General features: G+C 40.8%; 1 protein-coding gene across 8 annotated transcripts in view; it reads left to right on the top strand.

Moving 5' to 3' along the window:
• PKP4 (plakophilin 4) overlaps positions 1-16,754 on the top strand; it is a 235,467-nt gene that overhangs the window by 191,008 nt on the left and 27,705 nt on the right. For all 8 annotated transcript variants that reach the window (XM_036253918.1, XM_036253923.1, XM_036253919.1 and 5 more), the window contains 2 exons: positions 5,967-6,099; positions 7,450-7,663. In XM_036253918.1, coding sequence (XP_036109811.1) covers positions 5,967-6,099; positions 7,450-7,663 — 347 coding nt within the window. The remainder of the gene's footprint in view (positions 1-5,966; positions 6,100-7,449; positions 7,664-16,754) is intronic.

The raw sequence follows: 16,754 nt of genomic DNA on the forward strand, positions 1-16,754 counted from the left end.
CACTAAAAACATTCAGGAAATAAAGATATTTAGAAACTAAGAGAGAATTTTAATTTTTGTAAGAGTGAAATTATTGCTAAATTTTAAGCAGCTTGAATGCTATTTTAAGGCATATATTAGCAAGATTTCATTCACTCTTCGCCCACAAATAGTTGTTTCACTGGAAAATTGTTATAATTATCAATTCATTTTTAGCAACCTACCAACTCATTCTATTGAACGTGAATTAAAAACATGAGTGAGGTTTAGTCATTAAAACAAAATGACTAAAGGTACTTTTAAGTTGAATTGGAAGCCCACTGCTTCACTAAAACCACTTCACTTATTCACTCTTTCGTCTAAAATTCTTTATGGTTTATACACACATTTAGTTCTGCTATTCTGCTTGCCACCTTTTTTGTCATCATAAGGATTTTGTGAAATTATTTATCTAATAACACCTCTAGTATAATTCAGAAATACTTTCACATGATTTCATTTTTAAAAACCTCAAAATGACAAAGACTAGGGCACCCTAATACATGTAGAAATCCCCCAAACAGCTTTGAAGTATAGATAATTTAGACCATATCTTGGCCGAACCTGCAGAGAATAGAATAGTTACCCAGAAACACAGTAAGGTGTGATTAGAGCTTTGAGTTTAATATGTGTCCCTGAAGAATTCAGTTTTCACCTCTGAAACGAGTTGGTTCACTATAAACAAGAATTTCATGTATGATAATATATATTTTAGCTATTCATAGTATGATAATTTCATAGTCGAATGCATAAAACTGTTACAGCTAGCTTTGATTATGACTAACTACTGATAATGCATTTGTAAGATGAATAAATGATTATCTTATAATAATAGGTGTATTTTTTCTAGCTGAAACTGGAATCCAGGTGAATTTAAAGTTATTTAAAGCTAAATAAAAAGCTAGCCCTGGCCGGTTTGGCTCAGCGGTTAGAGCGTCCACCTGCGGTCCAGAGAGTCCCGGGTTCGGTTCCCGCTAAGGGCGTGTACCTCGGTTGCAGTTTGTCCCCGGCCCTGGTTGGTCGTGCGGGTGGCAGCCACTCGATGTGTCCCTTTCACATCGATGTTTCCCTCTCTCTCTCTTCCTCTCTCTCCCTCCCACTCTGTCTGTATGTCCTCGGATGAGGATTAAAAAAAACACACACACAAAAAAAAAGCTTATGGTAACTATTATTTAATTTTTAGTTTTGAAAAGACCAACTATAAGTAATATTTTTATTCACGTCTAAACCTACTTTATCATTAATGTTACATTATGATTAGCCTGAAAATTTGCTATAAGACTGAAGAAGTTATTTATTATTCTATATAAAAGGAAATCTGTGAGTTTTTTTTAATAGTTTTCTACTTTGGAAGTAAATTTATTAATACTACAAACAGTGCATCTAAAAGGAGTAACAAAGGTACCTCCTATGGAAAGTGACCATGACTTCAAGAATGACAGCATTCGTGGTGAAGTTTCTGAGCAGGGCTTAATCTGTGATACTCTGTGGAATAATTTCATTTACCATCTCCTTGACACATGTATTGTCAAATATTTTACTTCTACATACATTATAAAATCCATAGTACGGTGTTACTGTTTTTACTATAAATAGGCAATTGGGTTTTAAAGAAAGTAATAGAAGTAAAAAAGATGGGCTTTATATTCACCTGCATATTTATTATTTATAGTTCTCTTCCTGTCTTCCCATAAATTCAATTTGCCATCTTGACTCATTTCCTTCAACCTAAAAATGTCCTTTAGCCTTTCTTGTATCGCATATCTGCTGGCAAGAAATTCTCTCACATTTAAATCTGAAAATGTTTTTATTTCACTAGTTGTTAAAGTGTTGTTTTGTTAGATGTAAATTTCAGGATTAATAGGTATAAATTTTTTCTGGTAGTTTTTAAAAATATTCATATGTTGTCTTCAGACCTTCATCGTTTCTGATGAGAAATCAGACGTCATTCTTCTCATTATGTAATGAATCTCTCTGGCTGCCTTTCAGATTTTTCTCTTTATCTTTGACTTTAAGCAGTTTTACTCTGAGAGGCCTTTACATTTAACTTGCTTGGGATTCACTAAGATTCTTTGATGATTTTTAACCCAACTGTGTTTAAATGTTTAACAATTTTGAACATTTCCCACCATCATTTGTTTAAATATTTTTTTTCTGTCCCAAACTCACTCTCCTTTTTTTCTGGGATGAGTCATCTTGACATCTCACAGGTATTACTGAAGCTGTCTTCATGGTTTTCAATCTGTTTTTCTCTATATTCTTCAGATTATATTTTTTAAATTGATCTGCCTTCAAATTTATTGTCTTTTTCTACAGTCTCCATCTGTTTAAAGATCATCCAGTGAATTTTTTCTTTTTCAGATACTTGCATTTGGTTCTTCATTTTTCTTACATAGTTCCCATGTCTCTGATGATATTCTCCATCTATTCAATTCTTATATACATCTTTTATGATACAGATATAAAATATTTCATTAGACATCATCACATTTTAATCATCACGGCCAACCTAAGAAGAAGATGGAAATGATAGTTTTATTGTTTCTATTTTATAGATGGGGAAACTGAAGCTCCCAATAATTAACCGGTTTTCAAAATCACATAGTAAGTGAAGGACCTAGGACTTCAGCACTGGCAATCTAACTCTAAAGTCTGTGCTTTCTCTGCGTGTTACCCTGCCTTTCAGCATCTGTGGTATTCTTAACGTCTATCCATGACATGACCATGCAGTCTGGCCCCCGAGCCAGAACTCTCCACAGATTCCGTTTTCAGAACCTCCTCTGGGAGCCGTGCAAAGATGGGGGAGGAGTGGCATTTGCAGCAGAGAGCACGGAGGAGACTGGTAGCGTGGTCTTAGCAAAATGGGGAGGATGGATGAGTGTCTTCCTTGTCAATGTGACCGTGACTCATTCTGTCACCCCCCCTGCTTCAGAACCTCCATTAGCTCTCTGTTTCTGATATGGGGACAGTGCAGCATGGGGCAAAAGTAGGTTTATAGTTGTGAGTATGCAAAACACAGTTTATTCTTGTATTATTATTTATTAATCACTGCATTATTTTCCATACAAACAAGCTGTAAATCTTTTAACACCCCCCCTCCCATATATAGACCACCTGGCTTTCACCACTTCATTGGTTCTTTGTCTGTATCTAAAGTTATTTAATAGTGCTTACCTCATGGGACAACAATGAAGGTAAATGCATGTAAAGCTCTTGACCCAATGCTTAATGCCAGTAAAGTTAATAAACAGTAACTCTTGTTATTGGTATTAAGACTGAACTTTTTAGTTTGGCACACAAGACTCTCTACATAAAACCACATTTTATTCAATGTTTGTGTCTCCAGCCCCTACTATGGTACCTGCAGCATAGTAAGGATTCACTATTTGTTTGAATAGGTAGTATGTCTGTGTGTGTGCAGATGTGAAATAACCTGCTCCTTTGTAGTGGATCTGCAGGTTAATGCAGGGAGCCTTCCCAGACAAGAGAGACACTCAGCCTTTAAAAACTGAGCAATAGAAATATCACTGATGCCCGGCCGGTGTGGCTCAGTGGTTGAGCATCGACCCATGCACCAAGAGTTTGCCAGTTCAAATCCCAGTCAGGGCACATGCCCAGGTTGTGGGTCCGATCCCCAGTGGGGGGCATGCCGGAGGTGGCCAGTCAATGTTCTCTCTCATCGATGTTTCTATCTCTCCCTCTCCCTTTCTCTCTCTCTAAAATCAATAAAGAAAAAAATTTTTTAAAAAAAGAAATGTCACTGGGTTCTTAAGTTAAAGGTTTTTATAGAATTAAGGTAAGTGTCCACAGATAGATAAATGGATAAAGAGAATGTGGTATACAGACAATAGTGTGGGAAAAGGCGGGAGGGGGGTGGGAGTGGGGAGGAGGGGGTCAATGGGGGGAAAATGAGGAACATCTGTAATACATTCTACATTCAACAATAAAAATTAAAAAAAATAAAGAATACATAAAAAAATGAAAAAAAAGAGAATGTGATATATGTATACAATGGAATATTATTCAGCATTTAAAGGGGAAATTGCACTCTGGCTGGTATGTGTCAGTGGTTAGAGCATCAACCTGCTCACCAAAGGGTCACGGATGCAATTCCCAGATAAAGGCACATACCTGGGTTGTAGGTTCAATCACCAGCCCCAGTTGGGGCACATTCAGGAAGCAACCATTCAATATGTTTCTCTCACACTGATGTTTCTCTCTCCTCCTCCCTCCCTCCCTCCCTTTCACTCTCTAAAGACCAATAGAAAAAATATCCTCAGGTGAGAATTTTTTAGAAAGAGGCAGAGGGGAGGGGGAAGTTGTGCCATTGAAACAACATGGATGGACCCTGAGGATTATGCTAAATGCACAGAAAGACAAGCACCATATGATCTAACATATATGTGGAATCTGAAAAAAACAAACAGAAAAACTAAACTCATTAATACAGAGAACAGATCTGTGGTTGCAAGAGGCAAGGGTTGGGCGTGGGAGAAACTGGTGAAGGTTGTCAAAAGGTATAAACTTCCATTTAAAATAAATAGGCCCTAGGGATCTAATGTACAGCATGGTGACTATAGTAACAGCACTGCATTATTGTATATTTGAGAGTTGTTAGGAGAGTAAATCTTAGAAGTTCTCATCACAAGAAAAACATTTGTAGCTATGTGTGGTAATGAAAAAAAGTCTATTAATTCATTTTTGGATCAACAGTTTACTTCACCTGGTAATCATAGTCCGTAAATTTGTTGCTTTGTTAACTATTTGTTAAGAAGTTGGTCTGCTATATGAAGTTATATGCTATAAACTTAAATTCTCATTTAAAGGATTCCAAAATGTGGGGCAATCCATTGACATCTGAAAATTCTGATAATGTGATGTTACCTGAAAACGCAAACTATAAAAGTATGATTGTATATTTGTTATATGAAGTTATATGCTATAAACTTAAATTCTCATTTAAAGGATTCCAAAATGTGGGGCAATCCATTGACATCTGAAAATTCTGATAATGTGATGTTACCTGAAAACGCAAACTATAAAAGTATGATTGTATATTTGTTATACAAGAAATAGGATAGATAACATAGGCTGGTAAGGCTTTAGGCTCTGAATTCAGATTGCCTGAATTCAAATGGTGCTCTACTCTTGGCTAGCTGGGTGACTATAGACAAGCTGCTAGCCTTTCTGCCTCAGTCTCCAAATCTATAAGATTGCAATAAGAATAAATGAATTAATTTGGATAAAATGCCTAGAATGGTGCCTGGCACAGAATAAATACTTATGTAATTTTAAATGCTATTTAATAATAATCCAGTTCTTTGGAAAGAACCCTGTATATGTGCACGTGCACATTTGCACACGTTTAAAAAAAGATCAGGAAATGTCAGCAATGTTCCTATTTTCTGCACATAGGATTACTGATAAAATTTATAAAAATAATTTTCTGTGTTTCTTGCTTATAATGAACAGTTGCCATAAACATGAAGTTTCTTGAAACTCATCAGGCCCACAACAGTTGCAGTTCCTGGGCTGGCACCGATCTGTAGATTCCTACTACCCCTTCTCCCTCTCTCCTCAAACGTGACATCCCACCTACTACAGTGCACATGTTTCCTGAGCTTTGCACTTGCGAATTTCTTCCATAGGTAGAAAAGCATAGAGTTAGAATCAAGATGAGGAAAACGAAAGTGAAAACGTTATTTGTATTAAGAACTTTTGTCCCCTTGAATCTCTTCCTGTGCATGTGACCCCAAACATCTGGACCTCTGCATATGTTCATCAGGGGGTAAATTATTTGTGTGTGTGTGTAGTGTGTGTGTGTGTGTAAGGATTTTTGTAACCCCCAATTTGGTCTCAGCTGAGTTTTTTTCTTATGCCAAATGTTTTGTGTAATGTATTATTAAAACATGGGCTTTCCATTTTGAAGCTGTCCTTTTCTCATGCAGGGAGTTTGCCTGGCGTGACCCCGAGTTGCCTGAAGTCATTCACATGCTGCAGCACCAGTTCCCCTCAGTGCAGGCAAACGCCGCGGCCTACCTGCAGCACCTGTGCTTTGGTGACAACAAAGTGAAGATGGAGGTACAGGACCCCCGTGCCTGGGATGCCCGGGGAGAGAAAGGGCCTTTCCATTTAGTAGTGGCTTGCTTGTGCGCTTAAGAAATTACCAGATGACCCGGCTGGTTTGGCTCAGTGGTTGAGCACCGACCCATGCACAAAGAGGTCACCAGTTCGATTCCCGGTCAGGACACATGCCCAGGTTGTGGGCCAGGTCCCCAGTGGAGGGCATGCAGGAGGCGGCCAGTCGATGTTCTGTCTCATCGATGCTTCTGTCTCTCTCTCCCTCTGCCTCTCTCTCTAAAATCAATAAAGAAAAAAATATTTTAAAAAAAGAAAGAAAATATCAGATGTCCATTTAAAGGGACATTTTGATACCAGATATTCTGTTACTTCTTAACTATGCATTTCCATATTTCTCAGGAAAAACTATGAGTATATTTCTTGGAGTGTTTTTAGCATTTTCAAATTATGTGTCCACTCATTAGGTTATTTAAAAATACATAAAACATGAAGCAAAAATCAATTTAACCCACATATTTTAAGTATTTTATAGAAATTTATTACATAAAAATTATAGTACACTGAAATGAGTGAGCTTATGTATTTTATGAGATTCTGGTCAAAATTGGTGCCAACATACAATTAAGTAAAATTACAGGGGTTTTATAACCATTACTAATGCTGAACATATAGGAATATTTTAGTTCACATTTTAAGTTTTTGGCATTTGCAGACACATAGTGAATCATTGGTTATTGGCTAGTGTCCTGTAACATACAGATTCTTTCTTTTAACATTTTAGGCCATTTTCCCCTGCAGTTTTATGTAGAACATAAGTGTTTCTCATCAATTTAATATAGAAAATAACATACCAGTTACAGGCCTAAGGGAGAGTGCAGTAAATAAAGCCGAGATATACTCACATAATGTGTTACTAAATTGACAAGTGGAAGAAAATTTAGAGAGAGTAACTTAAAGGAACAATTCTGGAAACCAAATGGCTGTAGTCAGAAGACCTTTCCTCTGTGACCTGCTACCCTGCATGTAGCTTTGCTGTGCTGTGCTGTTCCTTGCACTCGGGAGTGGAAGCGCATCCCTTGTGTTCAGGGGTTGGAGTAGGGCTGTGCTACCCACACCTGCCACTAATCCACCTTGGTCTCCCTTCACTGATTTAAGCCATGACCCCAGGAAATGAGCTGCATCTTCCATGGTGTCTTTAAAGTTTATAAAAGATGTCTTATATGGAATAAAAAGTAACCTTTTGAGATCTGGAGTTGTTCATTTCCCATGATCTTTTTATAACAGACGTTTGTTTGCTCACTGCTGAATCACATGTCACTTAGGCCTGGTACCTAATATTTTTTATTCTAGGTATGTAGGTTAGGGGGAATCAAGCATCTGGTTGACCTTTTGGACCACAGAGTTTTGGAAGTTCAGAAGAATGCTTGTGGTGCCCTCCGAAATCTTGTTTTTGGCAAGTCTACAGATGAAAATAAAATAGCAATGAAGAATGTTGGTGGGATACCTGCCTTGTTGAGACTGTTGAGAAAATCTATTGACGCAGAAGTAAGGGAGCTTGTTACAGGTGGGTAAAGAATGTGATCTTGTCCTGGAGGAAATTCTGAAAACCGTCTAGACTAAGCCCTTTTTGTGATGCCTGTGAGGAGCTGGAGGGTCTAGGTAGGAGATGATACAGTGCTCGCAACTGTGCCAAAGGCTGAGTGTAATTTAATCTCATGACTCAGAAGGCACTGCACTGCTACTGGGATCAGCCATGTTTATTGATACGTAAGTGTCAGCTAACAGATGGCTTGTTTGTTGAGGGCTGAATGTCATTTTTTACTGTATATTCCATAGCAAATCTCATCTTTTAAATAAATGGCTCTCCTTTCTAACGAAGATAAAATACTATACTTAATGGATTGGCTACCTTCCACTTCAGCTCAGCCCATGTCTGAATGCCTGCTGGTGCCTCCGACACTTCCCCAGGACCTGGGAGGTAAAGATGAATAGAACGGTTCCTGCCCTCAGGCAGTGCTCAGACCCGGGAGGAACACAGGAGGTTTTCGGAATGTCAATGAAAATCGACAAGTGCCAGGACTCATTAAAGGTTGCATTGGGAGCACAGATAATGAATGGGTAGGGAAGTTCCCTGGTTGATGTAAAATTGAAGGTGTCCTAAAGATTGAGGAGGCTTTGCTTAGGTAGTCAGGGGAGATATTTCCGGTCATTAACTGAGGCTCAGAGCCAGCATGGGATGGATATAGGGTCAGAAGTACCAACCAGAAGATGCTGAAGGGAGACAAGGCCAGAGAGAGATGCCCGCCTGATGAGGGGGTTTTATATGAGGAATCTGTGTCCTGCGTGCAGTGGGAGTCATGTCGGCATGGCCTGGCCAGTTTGGGCTTTTACATTCATTCTCCCAGCTAGTAGCAGGATGGAGAATTGATTGGAAGGGGATGAGCCTAGCGTGTGAGAGGCCTGTGAGGATGTATGTGTGTGTGAGTAGTCTAAGGATAACAGCTTGAGCTCTATCAGTAATAGAAGAGGTGGGGGTGTAGAAGAGGGAACAATTAGAGAAATATTTCATGTTCAAGGCATGATGAGCTAGTGTAGAGAGAGAGACCGGGAGGAACTGAGTGACATCACAACACCTTCAGTTAGGCTCAGAAGTGCTCGAGGTTCAGATGAAAGAACGATTCTGCCTGAGGGCAAATAAACAGCAGATTATTTATAATAGCACATTAGTGGGAAATACTGAGTATTTTTTGGTAGGAAAATGATTAAATAAATGACAGTACATTCACACAATGAAAGCATACAGAAGGGTTAAAATAAGTGTGTTAAAGGTATCTGTAGCACCATAGGTAAATCTTTAAAAACATTTGCAAATTAAGTGCAGCACGATACTATTTGTATAAATTTTTTAAATATGCAGGTTGAGACTTTAAATTATTTTTTGATGTATGCACATGCATTAAAAAATGTTTTCATTGGCCCTGGCAGGTTTGGCTCAGCAGTTAGAGCGTCGTCGGTCCACAGACAGGAGAGTCTCGGGTTCAGTTCCCGCTAAGGGCACGTACCTTGGTTGCAGTTTGTCCCCGGCCCCGGTTGGGATCGTGTGGGTGGCAGCCAGTCGATGTGTCTCTCTCACATTGATGTTTCTCTCTCTGTCTTCCTCACTCTCTCCCTCCAAAAGATATATGCAAAAATGTCCTCGGATGAGGATAAAAAAAAAAGTTCATTGGAATGATAATAGGTTCATAATAGTGGTTACTTGGAGGCGGTTGGAGAAACTGGGATTAGGGGCATAATCCAACTCTGTTTCTTTAAAAAGAAAGTAATTTGAAATAAAACAATTAATATGTTTTAACAAAGCTGGATGGTTCATACCTGGGTGTTTTATAATTGCTATGCTATTTTTCATGCTTGAAATATTTAATTTAAATATTTTTTAACAACATTTTATTTCAAAATTAACCCCATTCCCCACTAACTTCCACTGTGAAATCAGAGCTGCAAATTTTGTCAGAGTCTATTCAGTAACACTTGGGAACGTAGCAAACCCTCATGAATCTAATACTTAAAAGGAATCAACTTCTGCGTGAAGTACTAGTATTCAGAATACAGTACCCTGCACTGCAGATAAGATCTGAAACATGTGCTCGTGTACTTCATGTGTAATCGTGGCTCTGAATTGGACTGCCTCCTTCATATAGTTTGAATATTAATGTTTTAATACATCTAAATTACATATTGATTTATTAGTATGTACTCTCTATTTCTAAAATACTTTGAGATATCTCACCCTTTCACACCAAAAAATAAATTATTTACACCTGCATACATATGTATGTATGTGTGTGTGAGTACAAAATGGAAATTAGAAGCAGCTAAATAGAATTAAGAATATCCATCCTAGCCTGGCCAGCGTGGCTCAGTGGTTGAGCGTTGACCCATGTACCAAGAGGTCGCCCAGGTTGTGGGCCAAATCCCCAGTGAGGGGCATGCAGGAGGCTGCCAATCAGCGTTCTCTCTCATTGATGTTTCTATCTCTCTCTCCCTCTCCCTTCCACTCTCTCTAAAATCAAGAAAGAAAAACAATAATATCCATCCTAGAAGTCAACACAATCACTGTAGTAACACCTAAAACGTTACCCCGAGCTCCCTGTTAGGGAGGCATAGAGGAGACATTGCAGTCAGTGAGTGCTTTCTTTCATTGTTTGATGTTTCTTTCCATCAATTAGAACATACTATGTAATGTCCAAGTATCTTCTCCCGGTTACACACCTGTGCAGCCAACAAGGGGGCCTGCCGACTGGTGCGTGTGAGCTCTCCAAGGGATCCGCAGTGAACCGGACGCCACAGCTGCACGCTGAGGCTGATTCTCTTTTGATTAACTAGACAGATAATCGTGACTTGGTTGTCACATTCTTAATGTGCAGCTTTTTCTGTCATTACTTCTCATAGGAGGAATAGGTCTCTGCTGGAGTTTTGTTACTGAGTGTTTTTGTCTTCCCCCCCGGAGAGACTGCTGCAGGGACTTTTTTGAGCTGAGCTCTAAGAATTTGTAAGATGTAGTGATAAACAGGAAGAAAAGTGTGTGGAGATTTCGTGATGTCCTTTTCATTTGAGAATAAATCAAGTTTATTGAAGTACAGCCAGACTTCACTACTAAGAGCCTTTATGTTCTAATTTTCCTGGTTTATACTCATTCAGATTCTTTCCGCATTTCACCATTTCTGTGTGGCTACAGTACTAGGTGCTGAGAACACGAGATATTTTAAGACATGGTCCTGGCCTTGAAAGGAGGATTTTAGGGTTCCCTAATTCCAAAAGAGCTAGTTCCCTGATTTCCCTGAATAGATTGTATAGCTTCCAGTGTAAAACTAGAAACAACCTCATATTTCTTTTTTGGAAACAGCTGCCAATAGCTTTTAGGCTTTACGAATTATTTTTTGGCCATAATTGTAGGGTAGGAGAAATTACAGATTGCTTTATAACTATATACTTTTGCCCCTAATAATTTGTCCTGATATGTGGACTCATTACTTACGCAGCGTCTTCTGACCACACCTGTCCTTGCCGTTGAAATAGGTGTGGTCACTGTGTAAACACTCAATCGCCACATGTTAAGGAGCCGGACCACAGGAAGTGAATTCCAGTTCCAAAAGGCTAAATGTCAGCTCAGTTTAATTTCTTTATAAACATTATCTAGCTAATACAAAAGTACCAAGTCATAATATAAATCTAGCATAGATGTGTATATGTGTGCTGTATGTATACATATATTTGCCAAGATTAATGGAGACAAGAACTACTGTTCACATTTCTCAGTTCCAAAATATAATGGCACTAACCTTAATATTCAATAATATTTTAAGAGTGACTAATCCTTGATATGTTTTAAAGCATGACAGCAAAAGATCTTTGAGCTCTTTCAGGAACTCTTCCTCAAGCCAAATACTCATAAGCTGTCTTTAAATTACAGAGTCGCAGGGTTGGAGGGGACCTCAGAATTCATTTTGCCCAATTATCCATGGATCCCCTGGACAGCTTTCATACCAAGTCACTGCCCATCATCTGCTCGAACCCACAGGGATAGGTTGCTCATTACTTCATGGAATTAAGGCTGAACAGCAGGGTTATTCAAAAGCAACACAGAGACATTAAGCATCACTTCAGAAGGCAAGGAAGATGAGCCCTCAGGAGCTCATTTTGCTAAGCAACAGCCCTACGAGAGAAGACCTGATAGCCCAAACCCAGCCTCCCATCCTTTTCTAAGCAGGAAAGTGTGTCCCCATCTGAACCATCCTCATTAAAGTCTGTCTGTTTCAAAAGAGGTAGCAGGGTGTATGTGCCTTGTCACTCAGTGTTCACTATCAGCTGCCCATCTCTGTGAAATCCACTTTGAAAGCAGAACATTATCCTTCAATTTCAGTGTTCTGCCAGTGTCTTCTGTAATTACTGTGACCCTGGCCCAGCCTTGCATGATGTTTGGACTTTTTAGGTGTAGCCTAAGTGTTCTACAGTGGAAATTACGGTCAGCTTGGGATCATGGAATGATGAAGCACAGTGAACTGGTGTGTCACCATATTGTGTTATTTGGAGAAATTACTGTCCCATTGAAGCTAGGTGTTCTATTATCCTTAATATCAAGTAATTCTATGTAAATATTAATCCAATGCCTCTTTTTAGTCCCCTTTGTTTCAAGTTGGCATTTTTAATGTACATTTAAGTACATGAAATTTTAATTTTTTTTTTTTAAGATGCCTTGCCTTTGCTCTAAATTTAATAACTGCCTAGGGCCTGCATTTTTGGCCACATCTTTATACGGGGAAATAAAAGGAAAACCATTTTTTGCCAAGTGTATTTTTGCAAGACAGTTGAGCTGTTGCTGTTGATTAAAACAGTTCTCTGATATGTAACATGATAGTTGTGTTTTCTTCATTGTGTTGAACACATTTTCCAGGTTGAAACCTAATGAATTATTTTTTTATTTTTGTTTTTTAGTAATTTCTGAATATGTGGGTGCTTAGGGTGAGGTTGCTTTTTAAGAAAAAGAAAGAAAGAAAGAAAACACAGGTACTTGAAATTGAAAGCTGGATGAAATGCGGTTTTCCCACGTCGGGTTATAAGATGAATGTTCGCTAGGCTACAGACTGTGGATGGGAAATGGGAACATCTTGTCATTAGAAAAGGACTCATTTGTTCTTGATTGAACAAAATAGCTCATTTGTTCTTATTGAACTCATTTGTTCAAGATGATTAAATAGTGTTCCTAAGCTAAGAAATATGAGTTTCAAGTTTTTGAGCATTCTAAAAGCATCATTATTTTAAATTTCTGCGGGTACCAAACAACGAGGCTGAAGATTGAGTGCAGTTACAAATGAATAAGCAGTTCTTGGAACAGGGGAGTCAGCTGTGGAACGAGGTGTAAATGACCTACTTCGTGTCGGAAGCTGGAGTCCGCTGGAGAGCGGCACCGGGGGCCTGGCGCTGCCCCCTGCCACCTCTGCGCCGGCTGCGCTCAGGAGGCCCCTCCTGTGGCCGGTCACTTTTACAACCGCTCCCTAACAGACAACCAGTGCCCCTCTTACGGGCAATCTCACTCAGCATTTCCAAATTGTAGGCTAATTTATCTTCGGTGGAAATGCCTTTCCAGGTATTTGGGACTACAGTACGTCATTAATGCTCTCAACCTAACCATGAAGTTGGAAAATCACCTAGAATAAAGAAGAATCTGTTGAAATGTAAATGTGAATCTATAGAAATTGAGAGATCTTTTCAAAGGTGCTGTGATCCACCTTTGTACCTGACAGATCACAGAAACATAGGCTAACCCTTATGTTCTTTAAAGACTGAAGATCTATCACTCATGTCCTTTAGCTGATAACAGCGGGAGCAGTCCCCTTCCAGTGGAGTGTGCAGGCTGGGGCCCTGCCCTGTGCGGCGGTCGTGGCTAGCACGTGGCTAGCCAGCTCCTGGAAGCGTCCTTCCCCCCAGTCACCTAAGGACTCCCACGCCACCTCTTCGGAAACTGGAGATAGTGACCACCGTGACCACAACTGGGCTGAGTTAGCGTGCCATGCCTGACCTGGAGTATGCAGTAGCTGTGTGCGGGAAATCTCCGAGCAGCCAGGCAAAGCAAGACCCGCTGGGCTGGACTCCACCACCTAGGAGGCCGGCCATGCCAGACAGCAGGGCATCGGTGCGGCAAGCAGGCCTATCCTGGCAGCTGGGACAGGACAGAGGAAGCCGTGAGCCATGACTGGAAGCCAGGACCGGGCCTGCACGTCCCACTGCTCTTAGGTCACTGCACAGCCTCAGGAACCTCTGCCGAGACGGTAGCATCCGAGGGACCCAGGAATGATTGTACACCACCTTGACTTCTCCTCCTCGGGATCCACCCAAAGCTATGCGTTGTCCCACTCTGATGATAATGGCTTTTCCAGTGTTTCCATTCTGTTTCAGTTTCATGATTTGTCCACAGCATCCCAGTCCTAGTGGAAAGCGTGTTTACCTGAAGCCACAAATGTCAGGCATTTACTGCACTGTTCTCTTTCCACCCCCCCTCGATTGCCTCATTTCTGTCCTAGCACCACGTTCTCACACTGCCCGACTCGTGGCTCGTCTTTGACGCCACCCTCAGCGTGCACCAGGCTACAACCCTGGTCGCAAGGACTCCCCTCCCTCTTTTCCGTCCCGTCCCCTCGCTCCTTCAGGGCCTCATCACATCCCCTTAAACTGCTGTCCTGGGACGTAGGCTCTGCTGCTCCTGCTTCATCGGCCTCACTGTCGTCCCTGGGATGACACCTGTCCCCCCTCCCTGCCTGCCAGCCAAGCCTGCATCCCCGTCTCACCTACTAGGCCAGCCCCAGCCTTGAGGCTCCCCCACTCCTGCTCCTCCCCCAGGTCTGGTCCCCCCAGAAGGTTCTCCCTGCTTCTCCCTGCCCTTCGCACTCCAACCCAGATCTGACGGTGTCCAGTCTTACCACACAGAGGTTCCCACACTAGGGAACACGTCCAGGGAGAGGCAGCATGGTGCTGGGGAGTAAATAAGTGTGGGCTCAGGACAGATCCATCCAGCCCTGTGGCACCAGGCAAATCGCCTCTCCTAGTACCAGCTTCCCCAGTGGGAAACGGTCCTGGCTGCTGGGCACTTTGGGGGATGGATGGCAGGACCGACGTGAGAGCTGTACCGCTGTTCTCTGCGCTCTAGTGCCCTGTCCCGGCCGCCTTGTGTGGTAGCTGTGGCAAGGCCTTCCGAGGACTCAGCCCAGGTATCTCCTTTAGAGTGGGGCGCAGAATGAAAGCGCCTCTGCCAGCACTTCCCACTAGGAGCACAGTGCGGGAGGGAACAGATGCATCTACCAGGAAGCGTTCGGGCCGGAGAGCTGGAGCATGAGGTTACGACAGTGACTTGTCATGATGCTCACTCTGCCAGGAACAGGGAGCACAAGACCTATTTGAGCCCAGCAGTTAGAGCGTCGGCCCTTGGACTAATGAGTCGTGGGTTCGATTCCGGCCAAGGGCGTGCACCTCATTTGCGGTTCGTCCCCAGCCCTGGTCGGGTCGTGCGGGAAGCAACCAGTCGATGTGGCTCTATCACATGTTTCTCTCTGTCTCTCTCCCTCCCTCCCTCCCACTCCATCTGATAATGAGTAGAAAAATTTCCTCAAGTGAAGAATTTAAAAAAAAAAAAAATACCTATTTATCTGTTCTCTGAATAAATACTCCCCTCAACCCTAAGGCTTGGGGAGTTTAATGTACCTCATGGACTTCATGGAAAGAGCATGATCAAAACAAGAACATCAGGAACAGACACTGAATTAGCTAACTTGTGAAAGAAATTGCAGTGGCGATATTTGAAGTGCACTCGAACTTTTGGTTATTTTATTTTTCTTTTTGCAATGTTCATGAACACTTGTGGGGGGGTGTGTGTGTGTGTGTGTGTGTTTTGGAAATGGAATAATTGTAATGCTATGTAAAAATTAATGGTTTTTTATATTTCATATTAGAGAAAAACAATTGTTTAGAGTGTTATGTTTGTGTCCTACCAGAGAAATCGCATTTTCCAAATATTCTTTGGTTTTTAATGTTCTTTAAGAAATACATTCTTTAAATTAGTACTATTATTTTAATTAATCAGTAAAACCAGCTTCTAATTTGACTATAAAATGATCAGTCGGCTGTGAGAATAAGCTATAAAGCTAGTTGTAAACTCAGGCTCTTTAAAAATTCTGCACATGGGATACATGTGAAATGGTATTTTAATGACTTTATTCATTCTTTCTGGGGAGAACAAACTTTCATCTCTCATAGCAGTATTTCATTGTGATTGTTGGCTGCTTGTGTGTAACTCTTCCTGTGGTAGAGAATAAGTGTTTTCTACAATAACATGCATGAAACTCCCTAGTTTTTTCTAAATTAGTTCACATATGTATATTCTTAGTCTTCACAACAAATAGCTAATTGCTTTAAGTTAAATAAGCACTTCAAGATTTCTAAGCCAAATTGTAGTTTAGTTTTAACTTTCTCTTTGGGAACCAGGAGATAGTGGAGTGTGCCACTAAGTAATTTTTAAGCAAAGTTTGCGTGAGAATCTTGGAGCTAGAGGTTTATCATAACGATGGGAAATGCTAATCCCGCGACTCTGTACTTGCTCACCAGTCTTGCTACATCTGGGAGTTCGTGTATTTTCTATTCGTTATGTACAGCTCTAGCAATGTTCTTCCTGACCCGTTAAATGAAGCCCTAGATAGACTAAGTGGAGAAAACTTTGTTTTATTGCTGCCTTAGTAAGTGGAGTGCACACAGGTATTACCGGCTGTCCTTACGAAGGGTGCATTTACTTCAGAGTAGAGCAGCCAAATTAGTCATTCCGTAGCTGAGGCTTTTAAGTTTAATTGAACCTTCTTCGTTCAATATTGATTGATCAGAATAGGTTGATTTGGCTTTCCATAACCTTAGTTTTGAAATAGAAAGTGAGGAAGAAAAGCCAGTATCTTGAGACTCACTTTGATGTTCAAAATGGGCAGTTAATTGCAACCAAATGTTGTAGTTGTTTGCGTACAGGGTTAGTGGGATAATATAATGTTCAGTTGTAGATGATGGCTGCCTTTGTGTGGGTCCCTCGAATGCCACAGACTCAGCAAAAATAGAATTCCCCCTTT

This window comes from Molossus molossus, unplaced genomic scaffold, assembly GCF_014108415.1.
Source record: "Molossus molossus isolate mMolMol1 unplaced genomic scaffold, mMolMol1.p scaffold_m16_p_11, whole genome shotgun sequence".
NCBI lineage: Eukaryota > Metazoa > Chordata > Mammalia > Chiroptera > Molossidae > Molossus > Molossus molossus.